General features: G+C 38.5%; 1 protein-coding gene, 1 non-coding gene and 1 pseudogene across 2 annotated transcripts in view; 1 reads left to right on the top strand and 2 right to left on the bottom strand.

Annotated features, from left to right (window-relative positions):
• SNX4 (sorting nexin 4) overlaps positions 1–18510 on the top strand; it is a 78366-nt gene that overhangs the window by 51861 nt on the left and 7995 nt on the right. The window contains exons 9-11 of the mRNA XM_028504633.2: positions 9182–9247; positions 15581–15670; positions 17122–17221. Coding sequence (XP_028360434.1) covers positions 9182–9247; positions 15581–15670; positions 17122–17221 — 256 coding nt within the window. The remainder of the gene's footprint in view (positions 1–9181; positions 9248–15580; positions 15671–17121; positions 17222–18510) is intronic.
• On the bottom strand, positions 1986–6108 carry LOC114490688 (annotated as a pseudogene).
• LOC114491239 lies at positions 7669–7806 on the bottom strand. The gene has a single exon (XR_003684042.1). It is a non-coding gene; the product is annotated as a small nucleolar RNA SNORA42/SNORA80 family (small nucleolar RNA).

The raw sequence follows: 18510 nt of genomic DNA, 5'->3' as shown, positions 1-18510 counted from the left end.
GGAATGCATGAAAGGGAACCACACATTGATATTTCTCTCCCTTTCTTTCTGCTTCCCTTCCTCTCTCTCTAAAAATAGATAAATAACATCTTAAAAAAAAGTTAAACAGACTTAGAGTAATGACTTAATGTCTTCGTTAAAATTCCAAAGTCCCTTAAAACACCCATATACACACACAGTCCTTCCTTCCCCCTTTGCCCTGGCAGGCCAGTCTTGGGTATTATAGCTCAGGGGGAAAAAAACAGAAGTCTGCAGCCCACTTCTCCTTGTTCCTCTCAGTCGTCTGTGCTTGGCTGACAGGCTTTCTGCAGTTCCCAGCACCATCAGCTATGTTGCCGCGATCTCCAGTTCTTAATCCAAAAATCACATGGCACCTTCTCATAGCCTACCAGTGAGAGAGTCCTTTCAAACCCTTTCTTTTCCTGCAAGGTCTTGCATTGTGCCTGTCTATAGTCCTGCATTGTCTCTCCCACTTCTTAAGCTGTGTGGTTAAACGAGCCCCAAAACCCCTTGGTTCCAACCTGCATGGCTGCCGCACTTGGCCTTAAATCCCCATACAAATCTTCCTCTGTAACCTCATTTCCGACACCTCCCATAATCAGCTACACCTGCAAGCATTCCCATATTTTTGCCAGCCTTTCTTGGCTGTCATAGTTAGTCCAGGCAGGCATGGCCCTGTGGCTTGGCACTATCTTCAAGCTCTCAAGCAAGCACTGTAACCAGGGGGAGCTGCCTCCCAGTTACATCATGGGTTGAAATCACTCCCATCTCCCTGGCTCAAATGGCCATAGCTACTTAACATATCTAGCCTTCTGCTGAAGCTAGCCAGCAGTTATACATATGTAAAATAATAATTTTTGCATATCAGGTATGAAGCTGGCCAACTGTTGAAGTGCAAAATGACTCAATGGCTCTGCTCCATGTGTCCCATCCCGCAGTTGAGACTTGTGGGGGTACGGATATCCTATATTTTCATATTTCCTGGACACCCTGAGTACTAGATCCGGTTACAAATCCCTCTTTGGGGGTGCCCTGGCTGTGCTTTGTTAAATATATTGCAATTTAATATTTTTCATCTCTTACCAAAACTTGCCGCTTGAGTGTTTTTGGAGTCTTTTCCTTACTGTCTTTAATGGAATTGTGTAATACTAGAGCAGGAGGTACCTTGGTGGTCTTATTTTTATAAATTATATTTTACTGATTATGCTGTTATAGTTGTCCCAATTTTTCCACCTTGCCCCTGTCCACCCCCACTGCCCACTCCCTCAGCAAATCCCCACACCATTGCTCATGTCCAGGGGTCATGCATATAAGTTCTATGGCTACTCCATTTCCTGTACTGTAGTTTACATCCCCATGGCTATTCTGGAACTACCTACTTGTACTTCTTAATCCCCTCACCTCTTCACCCAGTCCCCCACTTGCCCCTATCTGACAACCATTAAAACGCTTAACATATCCATGATTCTGTCTCTGTTCTTGTTTGTTTAGTTTTTTAGACTCAGTTTCTGATAGACATGTATTTATTGCCGTTTTATTGTTCCTAGTTTTGATCTTCTTTTCTTTAAATAAGCCCCTTTAACATTGCATATAATAATGGTTTGGTGATGATGAACTCCTTTAGGTTTTTTTTGTATGGTAAGCTCTTTATTTGCCCTTTGATTCTAATTGATAGTTTTGGTGGGTAGAGCAGTATTGGCTGCTTTTCATGACTTTGAATATTTCTTGGAAATCCCTTCTAGCCTTCAAAGTTTCTTTTGAAAAATCAGCTGACAGTCTTATGGGAACTTCTTTGTAGGTAACTCTCTGCTTTTCTCTTACTGCTTTTAAGATTTTGTCTTTATCCTTAACCTTTGGCATTTTGTTTGTACCAGTTAACCAGTCAGGGCACATAATTTTCATTTTATATGAAAGTTATGATGGTGGTAGTTTTGATTAAATTTACTGGACTTTGTTTTTACGCCCCCTCCTCCCCCTGGCCTTTTTCCTTCAGAGTAGTCCTTGAGTATCAATCAGTGTTTGGTGGTTTCCTTTAGCAAGTCTTTTGCTTCATTTATTTTGATTGTTAAGTATGGAGATCCACCTTTATCTGGGTGATTAAAAAATCATGATTCTTCTGTGAGCTATTCTAATCATGGCCTTGCTAGCAGATGGGCTTATACCCAAAATAAGACTTAGCTTCTTGCCTACTCATTGTCTGTTCAAATCCTCCTTTATAGTAGAGTGAAAGGCTAGGACTTGAAATCTTCTTTGCAGTTTCTGCGATCAGTTGTTCTAGAGGTTTCCAGATCTGAAATACACAGTTACCTACAAATGCAAAAGCTGCAACACCCAGTCCTACAGCTATCAAGCTTCTTGCCAGGCTATGATCTATCTCCACATCTAGTCGTTTGGTCGAGGGCAGCAAGTATTCCACATACTGCAGGCCCTTGCTGGTGGGGGTGACGCTGCTACGGGCAGCCGTGGCAATGTGTATTCTTTTTTCTTTTTGTTGTTCCAGTTGGTTGTTTTTTGCTTCCTTATGTTCCAAATCATTGATTTGATTCTTGGCTTCATCTACTCTAGTGTTGTTTCCCTGTAAATTGTTCTTTATTTCAATTAGTGTATCCTTCGTTTCTCACTGATTGTTTTTTATGCTATTGAGGTCTCAGTAAATTTCTTGAGTATCCTTATAACCAGTGTTTTGAATTCTGCATCTTATAGATTGCTTGTCTCCATTTTGTTTGGTTCTTTTTCTGGAGTTTTGATCTGTTCTCTCACTTGGGCCATGTTTCTGAATCCTCATTTTGTCAGCCTCTCTGTGTTTGTTTTTATGTATTAGGTAGAGCTACCATGACTTTCTGTCTTGGTAGCATGGCCTAATGTAAGAGGTGTGTCCCATAGGGTCCAGTGGCACAGTCTTCCCTATCACTCAAGCTGGGTACTCAGAGTGAACCCATTGTGTGGGCTGAGTACACCCTCTGGTAGTTGAGCCTTGGTTGCTGTTGGCAGGTCAGTGGGAGAGATTTACTCAGGCCAGTCAGCTGCAAGAACTGTCTGTGACCACTGAACACCAATCTCCACCTCCCATTGAGGATCAGTGGTGCAGGGGTAGGGTGGTGGTGCTCCAGCGTGATCTGTGTCTGTCTACTGGGTGTATAGGCCCTGGGGTTTCCCAGGTGGTGCAGGCCAAGGTCAGCCCCCATCTGTGTTCTTCCCAGGGCCACCCTGCCTGAGCTATAAAACAGTCTGAGATGGCTGCTACTTGTGGTGGGCTTAGAGATTCCCACACAAAGTAAAGCTGTAAATCTAGGCTGATTGCTGCTAGTGCCAGGCCTGGGGCCACTTAGCAAGAGGGACAAGGACTAGGGTCTTCCTGAGGCTGGCAATTCCTTGTTTTAGAGGATTTAGGAAGTTGTGAAACATGAGCTAACACCAGCCAGTCATATGGAAAATTGCAGTTAACAGCTTGGGTGAGATCTCCAGGATGGGGCAAACAGTGTTAGCTAGGTTGATGGAGTCACAGATATGACACCCATCTGCCGCCTTTGTGGTTCTGTGGGGGGAGGGTCCTGAAAAGGGACAGTGGCTTCTACCTACCTGTCTGTCTGGGAGAAAGCTGTCCCCCAGCTCTCGCCTTGATCCCAGACACTTCAGTTCCTCCCTGTACGCCTCTGGTGCCTTTCAAGCTACTATCCTGGTGCTGGAGCTCAGAGGGAGTGCATCTGAGTAGTCCTTGTGTGGGTTCTTTTAGAGGAACTGCTTGGGACTCCAGAAGTTTCATCCATTCACTCCATCCCTGCTGGTTTTTGCAGTCAAAAGGTATGGGAACTTAACCTTCCTATTACTGAAACCGTGGGCTGGGGGGCTGGTGTGGGGCTGGCACTCCTCTCTCTCAAGATATCCCTGCCAAGTTTTTATCCACCACAGGTAGATGTGGGACCAGCCCATTTCACATTTCCATCCCTCTTACAAGTCTGCATGGATGTGGTTTCTTTAGTTCCATAGTTGTCAGACGTCCATTCAACTTGATTTCTGATGGTTCTGAGTAATGGCATCCTATATTTTAGTTGTAATTTTCATGTGGTTGTGTGAGGAGGCCAGTCATGTTTTATAGTTTAGAGTTAATAATCTAAGAGGTGAATATGGACTTCAGGTTAAGTCTCTGAAATTATGTGCAAAATTGTGCATTTGTGATCCCCCCCCCCAAAAGAAAGGTCCATAGTCTTGATTGGGTGCTATAAAGATCCTCACAGGACCCTCTTCGATCTGGTTCATCTATGATAATTACCCACCCGTCAAGTACTTTTCGGTAGTAATCTTGTCTCTTATGAAGTTGATGCTAAGTCCTTCTTCTCTTTAGGAGTTCGTTGTATATTAATGGTTTCCTCCTTTCCCACTGGTTAACATTTCCTATTTCCAGTCCTAGACATACCCATGGACCCAAGATTAGAACCTGTGTTTAGCTAGAGCTTCTTAAATTTTAATGGGCATGCAAGTTACCTGGAGAACTGTTAAATATTCTGACTCTGCAGATCTGGAATGGCTTCTGCAATCTATCAGGTTTGTAGGTGATGCTCTTGCTAGACCGTAGTTTGAATAACATAGGGCTAGACTGTATATGTGCCTAGACTAGACCTCATGCCTTTAAAGATTTTATTTATTTTCAGAGAGAAAGGGGAAGGGAGGGAGAAAGAGGGAGAGAAATATCAATGTGTTAGAGAAACATCAGCCTGTTGCCTCTTGCACACCCGCAGCTGGGGACCTGGCTTGCAGCCTGGCATGTGCCTTGACTGTGAATCTCACCAGCAAACTTCTGGTTCATAGTCTGGAGCCCAATCCACCAAGCCACACCAGCCAGGGCAGTTTTTAGTCTGTTTTTTAAAAAGGTATTAAATTTGGTTATGTTGACTTTGAGTTGCTCATACATTAAAAAGGTGCTTGAAGATTAGATGGATGAAGTGCCTGTGGGGCATCCAGTAGACAGTTGACCTGGACTGTCCCTTATTTCTGTTAATGGAGCTACCACTGCATTGACTGTGATTACTACGTCACACATTGGGTCTGTGTTGGTGGTGGCAAGAACAGCACCAGGTGTTAGACTGGTGGTGTCACGCTGGACCTTGGTTCTACAACCTTGGTTCTTGAGTTCTGTCTGGAAATGAATTCAGAGCCAAGACTCAAACTATAGGAGAAAGTTTACCTAAAAGTCACAGATGTAGAAGTGATCTGTAGCATAAATGGGCTTAGGAAACAAGTTACAGAGGCAAAAGAAGGGCCCTTGGAGCTTAAGAGAGGGAAAGGTAAAGATACTGTGCCTGGGGGGAAGAGGCGAGGGTGTGCTCCTGGAGGGAGAGCATGCTGGTTCCTCCGTCCTGAGGACTTTTAAGGGCAGGGATTTTAGGGGAGGTCCCAAGGGAATATCTTTTTTTTTTTTTACATTTTATTTATTTATTTTTAGAGAGGGAAGGGAGGGAGATAGAGAGAGAGAGAAACATCAATGTGCGGTTGCTGGGGGTCATGGCCTGCAAACCCAGGCATGTGCCCTGACTGGGAATCGAACCTGCGACACTTTGGTTCACAGCCCATGCTCAATCCACTGAGCTACACCAGCCAGGGCCCGAGGGAGTAGCTTAACAGACTAGTCATCAGCTTTCTAGGTGTGTCCTTTTCAGGTGTGTCCTTTCAGGGTCATGGTCTCCACTGATTATTGGTGTCAGTGCAGGGGGTCATTAGTCAATACAGCCTTTCCTGAGGCCAGCTGTATCTTGTCTTGTCTGTTTTTTCTGCCTTTTGGGGCTGGGAGCTGAAACACAATTGAGGCTTACTCCAGGAGTAATGCTTAAGGAAGTGGTTGTGCAAGGGCTTGTACCAGTGTCTCAGGAAGTTATTCTGCCCCTTGTTCCCTGTGTAAGAGGGTCTTTCACGTGACTAGTGACATGCAAGGACAAGGAATAGTTGGGAGGGTTTGAACCCTGATGATGAACAATATGAAGGGGGGTCTAAACTGTTTGACCAGAGATATGCTAGGGGAGACATGGGGGAGGGGGGTAAGTTTTGCCCATTGCTAGGCATCTGGGACTTTCAACTCCAGTGACCTTCTGTACCTGGCCCATCAGCTTTGCTCATGTCTGTTTGCCTACCATACCTGTAATCCACCAAAACTCCTAGATTTTCTTTTTCACATAAAGAACTAGGTTTTGGATATGTTGAATTTGAAGTGACAGAGCTATATAAAAACAGAATTGTCTTGTAACCATTAGAAATGCAGCTTTAGAGCTTATATTGTAGCTAGAAATATTAAAAATCCATTTTGTAAATAGCAAAGAACTAAAAAAGTTTAACTGTTGCTTTTACTTTTTGAGAGTAGTTAAAACATATGAGGAAGGAAAATGATCAGAGGTAGTCCTGCCTGTTTTATTTAATCATAACTGTACTGGTTACATAGATGATTTACATGTTTGTTTTTCTTCTTTGGCAATATTAAAAAACATGTGACTTTTCCTTCTAGTACTATAAGCATATAATTTGATTATTTTGAGAATAGTATATAAAGTAGTGTTTTAAGTTTTTTTCTTTTAAGCTGTGGTACAATTGATGATATTCATCAGACATTGTTTTCATAGCAGGAAAATTGGAAACAACATGAATGTCCAGGAAAATGGTTTTAAAAAATTATGAGTTGCCATTTGAAGCAGTGCTTAGAACAAATTATTTTAATAATATGGGTAAATACTGTTAAAGAGAAAAAACATGATATAAAGTTGTGTATATTGTGTGATCTCAGACACAGTAAAATGAGTAAATAAAAGGACTAGAAGGAAATATATCAACTTATGTCATCTCTTGGTATTTGGGATTATAAATTGTTTTGTTTGGGGAGGCAGCAGAAGTTATACTTAGAAATCATGTTTTTGGCAACCATTTTTGTTTAAGTGGTTAAAACTTTTATTTATTGATTTTAGGGGGTGGGGCAGAAAGAGAAAAACATCAATTTGTTGTTCAACTGAATTATGCTTTCATTGGTTAATTCTTGTATGTGCCCTGACTAGAGATCAAACCCACAACCTTGGTATATTGGGACAACACTCTAACCAACTGAGCTACTCATCCAGGGCTGGCAACAATTTATTTAGCACAGTTTAGCTGTGGGAATTAAAATTTTACACGCCAGTAGCATACAGGATAATAGCCAATAAAGAATATCTCTTAATAAGCCAAATAAAGAAATAACATACTTTAAACAAATGACACATTAATCTCAGTATTGTTCTGGGTAAGGGGCAATGAAGGAATAAAGTCCAAATTTAGTATGGCGCATACCTGAAGTATCTTTTTATGCAAGGCAGAGTCGGTGACCAACCAAGAGCTGATTTCCAGCTGCCAGTGCAAAAGTAAAATCCCTCTGTTGCTAGAGCATGCTGCTAGGAACAAAGAAGCTGGTGCTGTTAGGCAGGTTGACTTCCTTTATGGGGCCACTGAGCCACTGCCCATAGCAGGAGCTAATGCCCCAAGGGACTTAAGAGATTTTTGGTTGGTGAAGAGTCACCTCACCCAAACTGAACTCTCAAATAGTCCTCACAAACTCAGTATTTATGGTCTAAATGTCCCCTTGCCATGGTTGCTTCTCCACACATTCTTTTTTTGTTCCTCCTCCGCCTTTTCTTCTTTCTTTACTTTTCTTTTTTAAATTGTACAATCCCTCATCGTTGCTCACAGTCCACTGGTAAGGAGGCAGAGCAGTGGTTTGAGGCTGCAGTTTATTCTGGTGTGGGAATACTATGACAGGCTGACAGAGAAAGGCCTGCCATAAATCCATTACCATGCTCTCCAACACATTTTTATTGATGAGTGCCCAGTAGTGCCCCTCAGCAGCTAGGCTGCTGAGGTACTTATCAGGGGCATTAGGTGAGATGATGACATCCTGAAATAACTTACTTCATTTGTACAGCTGTCATAAACAAGTGGATTAAAACAACTTCACTTAAGTCATAAAAAAGTGAATTTAAAATTGTTAAACTACCCTGGCTGGTGTGGCTCAGTTGGTTGTTGTCCTGTCCTGTTCATCAAAAGGTTATAGGTTCAATCCCCAGTTGGGACGCATACGAGAAGGCAGCCAATCAATGTCTCCAATCGATTCTCTCTGCCCCCCTTCTCTCTCTCTAAAAAGCAATGAAAAAAATTTCCTCAGGTGAGGATTAAAGAAAAATACCACATTTTGCCATGTATAATGCACACCTTTTTGCCCAAATTTTGAGGGAAAAATAAAGATGCACATTATATATGGGTAGTGTTGATTCCATATCTATATAAATGTTTTTAATTCTTTTATTTATGCTTAAGCATTAAAAGTATAACTCTAGAAAGCAATAATTATATCTATATGTAGAATAATACACTGGAATACAGTAATCGGTTTTGTTTCTAAATATAAATAAATAAAAAATTGAGTTAAAAAGTTAAAGTGAAAGATTTTTTTTCCTGAAAGTTTGGGTCTAAAACATAGGCACACAGTATATACAAGAGCGCATCATTACACAGCAAAATATGGTAAATAAAAAACAGCTGTAAACCGTTGCACCATATATATTGATTCTCCCAGTTTGCTATTATATTTATATATATATATAGCTTCTGTAAAAAGGAATTTTTACCTGGAGCATTTCAGCAAAATAATCTGTGATTTTTAGTAAACTTTCTGAAAATATTTGAAGTCTCTCTGTGTACTTAATGTTTTTGTACAATCATTTTTTGTATTAGCATTATATAGTGTGATATAATCAGGAATGTTCGTCAGACCATCTGTGGAGTGTTTAAAAATGTATGCCCAGCTCTACCCCAGAGATTCTGCCTAATTAGATCAAGAGCAGGGTGAGCCCCATAATTTCTAAAAGCTCCACAACTGGTTTAAATAGGCACCCTCACTGAGAAAGTTGTCTATAAGTAGAAGCTGTTTTTGATACTTACTTTACACTTGTCAGTAGCAGGTTATCAACCTTTGAACTAACATTTTATAGCCTTCACTTGCATTTAGCTGTTAAACTTAAGGGGAAAGCAGCATTTTTGAGTCACAGAAAATAAATCCAAATGTAGATACTATACATTGTTTAAAAGCTAGTTAGAAAAAAAGCCTTTTAAAAGATTGTATTTACTAATCACATCTAATTCAGGATGTTTTTGGTTTTATCTTTTTTCTTGCTAGTGAATGGAGTGCCATAGAAAAAGAAATGGGAGATGGACTGCAGAGTGCTGGTCATCACATGGACGTGTAAGTGCCCAGAGAGTATGAGGTAGAAACTAAGGTGAAGTCTAGTGGTGAAGTGTTAGTGACTCTTCTTTTCTTCTGTTACCAAGTTTTCTGGCATTTATGTTATGCTTTGTGCATCAGATCTGTCTTAAAGAAGATTATCTCAGGAGTTGTAAGGTTGACTTTACATTTAAAACCTAATCAGTCTAACTCATATATTAGCAGATAAATAAGAAAGTCTGTATGTTTCAATACATGTAGAAAAAGCATTTCAGCATTAATTCACAGTAAAAATGATCTAATTAGGAATGAAAGGTATTGTCTCAGTCTAAAACGTACAGCTAATATTGTACTTAATAGTGAAATATTGACACTTCCTCATAAAATCAGGAATAAGACAAGGGTGTCCACTTTCACCACTTCTATTCAATATAGTACTGGAAGTTTTAGCCACAGCAATCAGACAAGAAAAACAAATAAAAGGAATCCAAATTGGAAAGGAGGAAACAAAACTGTCACTGTTTGCAGATGACATGATAGTGTACATAGAAAATCCTATGGACTCCAAAAAACTGCTTGACCTAATAAATGAATTTGGCAAAACAGTGGGATACAAAGTCAATATCCAGAAATCAAAGGCATTTCTGTACACCAACAATGAAACAGCAGAAGCAGAAATCAAGAAAAAAAATCCCATTTGAAATAGCAAAAAGAAAAATAAAATACCTAGGAATAAACCTAACCAAAGAGGTAAAAGACCTGTATTCAGAAAACTACATAACACTGAGGAGAGAAATCAAGGAAGACACAAACAAATGGAAACATATACCGTGTTCGTGGATCAGAAGAATTAATATCATCAAAATGTCCATACTACCCAAAGCAATTTACACATTCAATGCAATACCTATTAAAGTACCAATGGCTTATTTCACAGACATAGAACAAACACTTCAAAAATTTATATGGAATTATAAACGACCCCGAATAGCTGCTGCAATTTTGAGAAAGAAAAGTAAAGTAGGAGGGATCACAATACCTGACATTAAACTATACTACAAGGCCACTGTAATCAAAACAGCCTGGTACTGGCATAAAAACAGGCACATGGACCAATGGAACCGAACAGAGAGCCCAGAAATAAACCCTAGTCTCTACAGTCAATTAATATTTGACAAAGGAAGCAGCAACATAAAATGGAATAAAAATAGCCTCTTCAACAAATGGTGTTGGGAGAACTGGACAGCTATGTGCAAAAAAATGAAACCCAAGCACCAACTTACACCTTATACAAAAATAAATTCAAAGTGGATAAAAGACTTAATATAAACTGTGACACCATTAAAGTCCTAGAGGAGAACGTAGGCAGGAAAATCTCAGATATTTCACGAAGAAACTTTTTTACTGACATGTCTCCTAGAGCAAGGGACATAAAGGAAAGAATAAACAAATGGGACCTCATCAAAATAAAAAGCTTTTGCACAGCTAAAGAAAACAGTATCAAAATAAAAAGAGAACCAACTGTATGGGAAAACATATTTGCCAATGACACCTCAGACAAGGGTTTAATCTCCAAAATATATAAAGAACTTACACAACTCTAAGAAGACAAGTAACCCAATTAAAAAAATGGGCAAAGGACTTGAAAAGACACTTCTCCAAGGAGGACATACAGAAAATCCAAAGACACATGAAATGATGTTCAATATCGCTAGCTATCAGAGAGATGCGATTAAAACCACAATGAGATACCACTTCACACCAGTCAGAATGGCCACCATAAACAAAGCAACAAACAACAAGTATTGGAGAGGTTGTGGAGAAAAGGGGCCCCTAGTGCACTGTTGGTGGGACTGCAGACTGGTACAACCACTATGGAAAGCAGTATGGAACTTCCTCAGAAAACTAAAAATGGATCTGCCTTTTGACCCTGCAATTCCACTGCTGGGACTCTATCCTAAGAACACTAAAACACCAATACAAAAGAACCTCTGCACCCCGATGTTCATAGCAGCACAATTTACAATAGCTAGGTGCTGGAAGCAACCTAGATGCCCATCAGTAAATGAATGGATCAAAAAACTATGGTACATTTACACAATGGAATTCTATGCAGCAGAAAGAAAGAAGGAGCTCCTACCCTTTGCAACAGCGTGGATGGAGCTGAAAAGCATTATGCTAAGCGAAACAAGCCAGGCAGTGAAAGACAAATACCACATGATCTCACCTTTAACAGGAACCTAAACAACAAAACAAAGAAACAAGCAAAATATAACCAAAGACACTGAAATAGGGGACAGACTGACAGTGACCAGAGGGGAGAGAAGAGGGAATTTCAGGGGGGAATGGGTAGGGTTTACAGGAACAAATTTGGAGGACACATGGTCAAAAACTAGGTGGGGGGTAATGGGGGAGAAGAGGGGAGGGTTGGGTGGGTGGGCTGGAATGGGAGTAAGTGGGAGAAAACTGTACTTGAACAATGATTAAAATAAAATTAAAAAGAAAAGAAAGTCTGTTTCAATACATGTAGAAAAAGCATTTTAGCATTAATTCACAGTAAAAATGATCTAATTAGGAATGAAAGGTATTATCTCAGTCTAAAACGTACAGCTAATATTGTACTTAATAGTGAAATATTGACACTTTCTCATAAAATCAGGAAGAAGCAAGGTTGTCTGCTATTGTCTTAGAGGTCCTAATTGTGCCATGAGTCCAGAAAACCCATCTTAGAATAAATCTTAGAAAGGAAGGGGTAAAACTGTCTTTAGTTGCAGTTAACAGTATCTTTTACATTAAAAGACATAAAGAATCAGCCCCGGCTAGTGTGGCTCACTGGATTGAGTGCTGGCGTATGAACCAAAGGGTTGCTGGTTGAATTCCCAGTCAGGGCACCCAGTGGATGCCTGGTTTGCAGGCCAGGTACCCAGTAGGGGACACACGAGAGGTAACTACAAATTGATGTTTCTCTCCCTCTTTATCCCCCTCCCTTCTCCTCTGTCAAAAATAAATAAATAAAATCTTTGGGGAAAAAAAAACAAAGATTCAACCAAAAATGTTATAGAACTAGCAATATATAAAAAAATTATTGGTTTTTATATACTAGCAACTGGAAAATAAAAATTTAAAAAATAATGCTATTTGTAGTAGCATCAAATCAGAGTACTTAGAGATTAGTTTAATGAAAGATGTGAAAGACCTCTATACTGAAAACTTTATATATAAACATTGCTTAGAGAAATTAAAGAAAACTTAAATGGAGAGAGACATCATGTTCATGGTTTGGAAGACTCAATAATGTTTATATGACCATTCTTCTGGATTATAGCTCTAATCAAAATTACAGTGACTATGTAACAGAAATTGAGAAGCTGATTCTAAAATGTATATGGAAATTCAGAGGATCCAGGATAGCCAAAATAATCTTGAAAAAAAATTTGGAGTATATTACCTGATTTTAAGACTTCGTTACCACAGTAGTAAGGTATTGAGATAAATAAATCAATGGAACAGAGTAGAGTACAGGAATAGACTTATATTTATGTAGTCCATTTCAAGAAATTATTCTGGAAATTAGATACCTGCATGGAGGGAAAAACATGAACCTTGAGGCATATTTCACACCTTATATAAAAACTAATTCAATTTGGACCATATGCATAAGTGCAAAAGTTAAAATTACAGCTTTTTAGTAGAAAACAGGAAAATATTGATGCAACCTTTGAGCAAGCAAAGATTTCTGAAGGAGGACATCAGAAGAAAAATATAGTGGTAAATTGTTCTTCATTAAAATTTAAAATTTTGCCTATCAAAAGACAAATGGAGCCTATGGAGGAGGAAGAATGTAGGAGTTACTGTTCAGTGGGTACTGTTTTAGTTGGGAAGATGGATGGTGGTGATGGTTGCACAATAGCGTGAATATACTGGACTGATCTGGCCCTGGCCAGATAGCTCAGTTGGTGAGAGCATGGTCCTGATATGCCCGGGTTGCAGGTTTGATTCCTAGTCTGGGCACATACAGGAATCAACCAGTAAATGCATCAGCAAGTGGAACAACAGATTGATGCTTCTCTTTCTCTCTCCTCCCTCACCACCCCACCTCTCCTTCCCTCTCTCTGTCTCTCTCAAGTCAATTTAAAAAAATGTGAATCTAGCCCTAGCTGGCGCACCTCAGTGGATTGAGCCACGGGCTGCGGACCCAAGTGTTGCAGGTTCGATTCCCAGTCAGGCCACACACCTGGGTTGCAGGCCAGGACCCCCAGCAACCGCACATTGATGTTTCTCTCTCTTTCTCCCTCCCTTCCCTCTCTAAAAATAAATAAAGTAAAATAAAGAAATATTTTTTTAAAAAATGTGAATCTGTCTTAATGCCACCATACTGTACACTTAAAAATTCTTAAAAAGGGCCCTGGCCAGGTGGATCAGTTGGTTGGAATTGGTTCCATACACCAAAAGGTTGTGGATTTGATCTCCAGTCAGGGCACATACCTAGGTTGTGGGTTTGGTACTTGGTTGGGGTGTGTACAGGAAGCAACTGGTCAATCTTCTTCTCTCTTTAAAAAGTCAATAAACACATCCTTGGGTGAGGATTTAAAAAATTTTGTTTAAGATTTTAGTTATTTATTTTAGAGAGGGGAAGGGAAGGAGAAAAAGAGGGAGAGAAACATCAATGTATGGTTGCCTCTCATGTGCCCCTTGTTGGGTACCTAGCCTGCAAACCAGGCATCCACTGTGTGCCCTGACTGGGAATAGATCCAGCGATTCTTTGGTTCACAGGCTGACACTCAATCCACTGAGCCACACCAGTCAGGTCTAAAATTTTTTTTAAAAAGGTAGATTTTATGTTATGTATTTTTTACCACATACACACAGAAGACACCATTAAGATGACGAAAAGCAAGTCACAGACTAGGATTAAACATTTCTAACTTTAATATGTAAAGAACCACAGTTCAATAATAATAAATTTTTAAAATAAATTTTATCTAGGTATTTTTCTGTGGGCCATATTTCAGCTAACTGGCTACTTTTCAACCAGTTTGTTAAGAAGTCTTCCTTCATTTTGTTGACATAACATTTTCAGTATTTGCAGGAATTTAGTATTATCCCTTCAGTTGATTATAAAGTATTAAATAAAATTAATGTTAGTACTTGTAGCTAAAATACTTGATCAGTTAAACTTTCCTACCCAAGAGTGTGTTGTTTACCCTATTTTTTAAACCACTAGTCCTGTGGTTTTCTTTTTTGTTTCATTGACATTAACTCTTCCAGTATCATAGGGTTATGAGCTAAAGGCAGTTTTCCCTACTCAAAGCAGTGATTCTTAGAAAATATTCCACACTCTAGAAATGCAAATTTTTAATTATAGAACATGTAATTTGCTACTTTTATAAATCCTATAAGCACATCACTTTTTAGTGAACCTTAACTTAGGTTTACTTATTTATTTTTAGAACTTCAGTGAACTTTGTTTGCTTACCTACATGAAGCAGGCCGAGAGACAGTATTTCTTTTATTCCCACACTAAGGAATCAGAATTAATTTGAAAATAGCATGACCATCATACTATACAGAAGCCGTAAATGGCATGACCCATGTCCTTACAGAATTTATAGTGTGATCAGAGGAATAAAACCAATACTTGAGATAGCACTTTGATACAGTATAAGTTTTACATTGTTGGTAAGAGATTAGATGTAACATGATGAATACGGACTTAAGTAATCTGTCAAGATTTCCTAGAGGTGTTCAGGTTACGTGCTTGTAGGATTTGGAGAGCCATCACATTTCTATGCAAGGAAAGATTCAGGTCCAGGAACAAGAATGGTATAACAATGAGGGGTTGGTTGAATCAAAGCAGAGATTTATTGAGAATTTGATTAAAATAAGGCTTCTGAAATTTTCTGTAATCATTATTTGCTTAACTTTTCCTTTGATAGCTTTTTGGCATTACTGTATGTGGTTGCTACCAAGAACATTGTGCACCAGTTATACTAAACTGTTATTCTTTCTACAGATTTTGTAGTATTGTATAGTATCTTTATACTATAGTTATCTTTGAACAAAATATATTACAGTCTTAACAATGCTTCTTAAGCTACCTGTAAGGAGGACCATTTTTTTTGTTTTTTCTATTTCCAAGCCATTGCTGATTGAAACATTATAGTAAATAAATGCAATAAAATTGTGTCATGGTAATTAGAAATCCCTATAAATATTTCTAAATGTTTATTCTCACTTTCTGTACCTACCTTTGTTACTAATGGATAGCAAGTGGTCTGTGGACCACACTTTGATTAGCTTCTTTATAACGTCCTAACTGGTAAAAGTTATTTCTGCAGTGTTTTTTTTAAACAGGTATGCATCTTCTATTGATGATATTTTGGAAGATGAAGAACATTATGCAGATCAGTTAAAGGAGTATCTTTTTTATGCAGAAGCCCTACGGTAAGTATGTAAATGTTTCAGATGCAGTCCTCTGGCTGGTCAGTCTTCTACATGCTTCTCTAAAATAGTAATAGTGAGGTTTTTTTAATGAGTAGTAAAATTTTTAATTGAACTTATTCCTCCAGGTACTGAATGAAATATCTCTGTAGTCCTCTGTGTTTCAGAGTGCTAGGCATGGAAATTTAAGATAATCCCTGTCCTTGAAATATTACATTGATAAAACTTGTCACTCTCAGGCATCAGGTCTGTGTATGTTCTTTGTACTTTTTTTTTTTTTTGAAGGTCAGAAGGAAAGAACAGATTGAGTATGTGTGTAACACTATCTGTTACTAGGTTGTATGTTGCCATTTTTATTCTGTAATTTTTTCGTGCCTGCATATCTTACCTCCTTAGTATTTAAAACTTCTTAGTATCAGGACTTTGTCTTCTTCTTTTGTGGTATCTCTTACAGAGCCAAACAGAACCCTCTGGTAGGCAGTCATATTAATTAAGAAGTTACAATATTTTTTCTTTGTATTTTAGAAAAGTGAATCATTTTCTTATGACAGGTTGCTTTTGTTTGTAACCAGTTTTGGTAATTTTCCTGTCACTTTTAAAAGCAGTATAAAAATTCTATTACAAAAACAATTCTGTTAGTAAAACAGTGGAGTACTATTTCTTTACCTTTTCAGTAGCTGGTTTGAAAACATAACATTTTTAGCCATTTTCCTTCTAGAGCTTTGAGTAGTAAGTAGTTTCACCAAGGTTTTCAAGTTACCAAGCAGTAGAAAGTTGCTAAATACAGTGGAATTTCCTGAGGCTTTTAAAAATTATGGAAAAAATTAACGTGTATTGATATAGAAACATGTTCATGGTCTATAGTTAAGTAAGAAAAGATGTGGACTCACTTGGGACATGCAGATAATGTATTTGTAAATGCCTAGCTAAAGTCTGAAAGAATATGTACCATCAGTTAACTAAGTTGTGTCCAGATAGTGGGGTTGGGGAAAAGACAGGGTTCTTGAAACTTTATTTTGTGCATTTATGTGTTAGAATTTTTTTTACAATAAGCATGATTACTTTTATGATAATAAAAATTAATAGATGTATCTAAATAAAAAAGAAGAAAGCTTTGAGATATATTTTGGAAGAATATTCAGTTGCTATAAGATTATAGCATTAGTCTCTGTTATACAAAATATTTTTTATGATGTGATAATTTTGTATGTTTATAGGAAAAAATTACGAGTATCTAGAATACAACTTCTTGTTTTAAGACATACAAGGTTTTTATGTTTAGGTCCTGCTAGATTTAATTTTTAATATTGGGCTAGTACATTTAAACTTGAAAATTCTGGGTGCGCAATTTATGACCCTGCCAAGACATTGTGGTGCCTCCCGTGAAAAAAAATTTAATGTACTAAAAGAGAAGCCACAAAAATTAAATGGCAGCACTTTTTTCCATTCCCTAGGGCTGTGTGCAGGAAACATGAACTTATGCAGTATGACTTGGAGATGGCTGCTCAGGACCTAGCGTCCAAGAAGCAGCAATGTGAGGAACTGGCAACTGGGGTGAGTGTTTTCCCATTGAGGTCTTCTCTGGTGTTATTGTAGCAAGCCTTATATGGAATAAGCTGCAGTTGTAATACTCAGGATACCTGTAGCTTTTACAGGGGAATAATTTTGGAATAACTTGGTAATTCTTTGGGTTGTGATCTTGATATAAAAACATGTAAGCTGTAGTATTGTCAGCTATTTGCTAACATTTCTCTGTGAAGTGTCATTTCTGATTAAGTTCAAATGAACAAAATAACCATTATTTGGGGGGATTGAAGTCATGACCTCAATCCCCCAAAACTCTTTGTCAGCTTTAATATTACAAGGTATTTTAGTTTATTTTGTAAAGCTATACCCAGTTAAAATCTATCCACCTCTCTACAAGGAGATTTTTGTGTACTTTGTTGTTGAATGCTTACAGTGAGTCTTTTGAAGAAAATTCTGTATCTTACTGTATTAGACTTAGATCTTTTTAAAATTTTTTTTATTTATATTCAGAGAAAAAGGAAGAGAAGGAGAGAAATATTGATCAGTTGCCTTTCACATGCCCCCAGAGGGGGACCTGGCCCACAACCCAGGCATGTGCCCCAACTGAACTGGTGGCCTCTCAGTTTGCAGGCTGACACTCAGTCCACTGAGTCACACCAGGCAGGGCTTAGATCATTTTTATAACCAGCTTTTTACTCTACTGGCTATCGTTGAAATAAGTTTGCTGTCACGGTGAGAGTACACAATCTGCAAGTAATGAAACAGTAGCAGTGCTACCATTTATAAGTCACTTCATAGCTAACAAGTACTTCAATTTTAAAAGTGCTTATAAGGTTACTCACTTGCTACATGTGTGAAAAATCATAGATTTATGTAGGAAAACACCTTTGGCCATGAAATGGTTTTATACTAGGCTTAATTTATTATTAAAACTCGGGAAATTCCCAGTACATTTTCAGGGAGCTTGGTTCTCTGCTCTTACATGTGATGGGAAAAGTGTTTCTATTTGCAAACTGCAGAGAGTGGAGAGATGTTAACACAGTGAGGCTTAATGCTTGGGCATCACATTTATTAAAGATGCCCATACTTCATTGTAATAATATTAAGCCAATTTTAAATGTTTTTTTTTGTTTGGTTTATTTTTTTTGACCTGTTGAATCAGAGTAATTTTGAAAAATATGACTACTAATATAAAGGAATCATTTACGTGCCCTGACTGGTGTGGCTCAGTGGCTTGGATGTTGTCCTGCAAACCGAAAGGTCACCAGTTTGATTTCCAGTCAGGGCACATTCCTGGGTTGCGGGCCAGGTCCCAG

The sequence above is a fragment of the Phyllostomus discolor genome, chromosome 2 (assembly GCF_004126475.2).
Source record: "Phyllostomus discolor isolate MPI-MPIP mPhyDis1 chromosome 2, mPhyDis1.pri.v3, whole genome shotgun sequence".
NCBI classification, from domain to species: domain Eukaryota; kingdom Metazoa; phylum Chordata; class Mammalia; order Chiroptera; family Phyllostomidae; genus Phyllostomus; species Phyllostomus discolor.
This window is presented reverse-complemented; position numbering and strand designations above follow the sequence as displayed.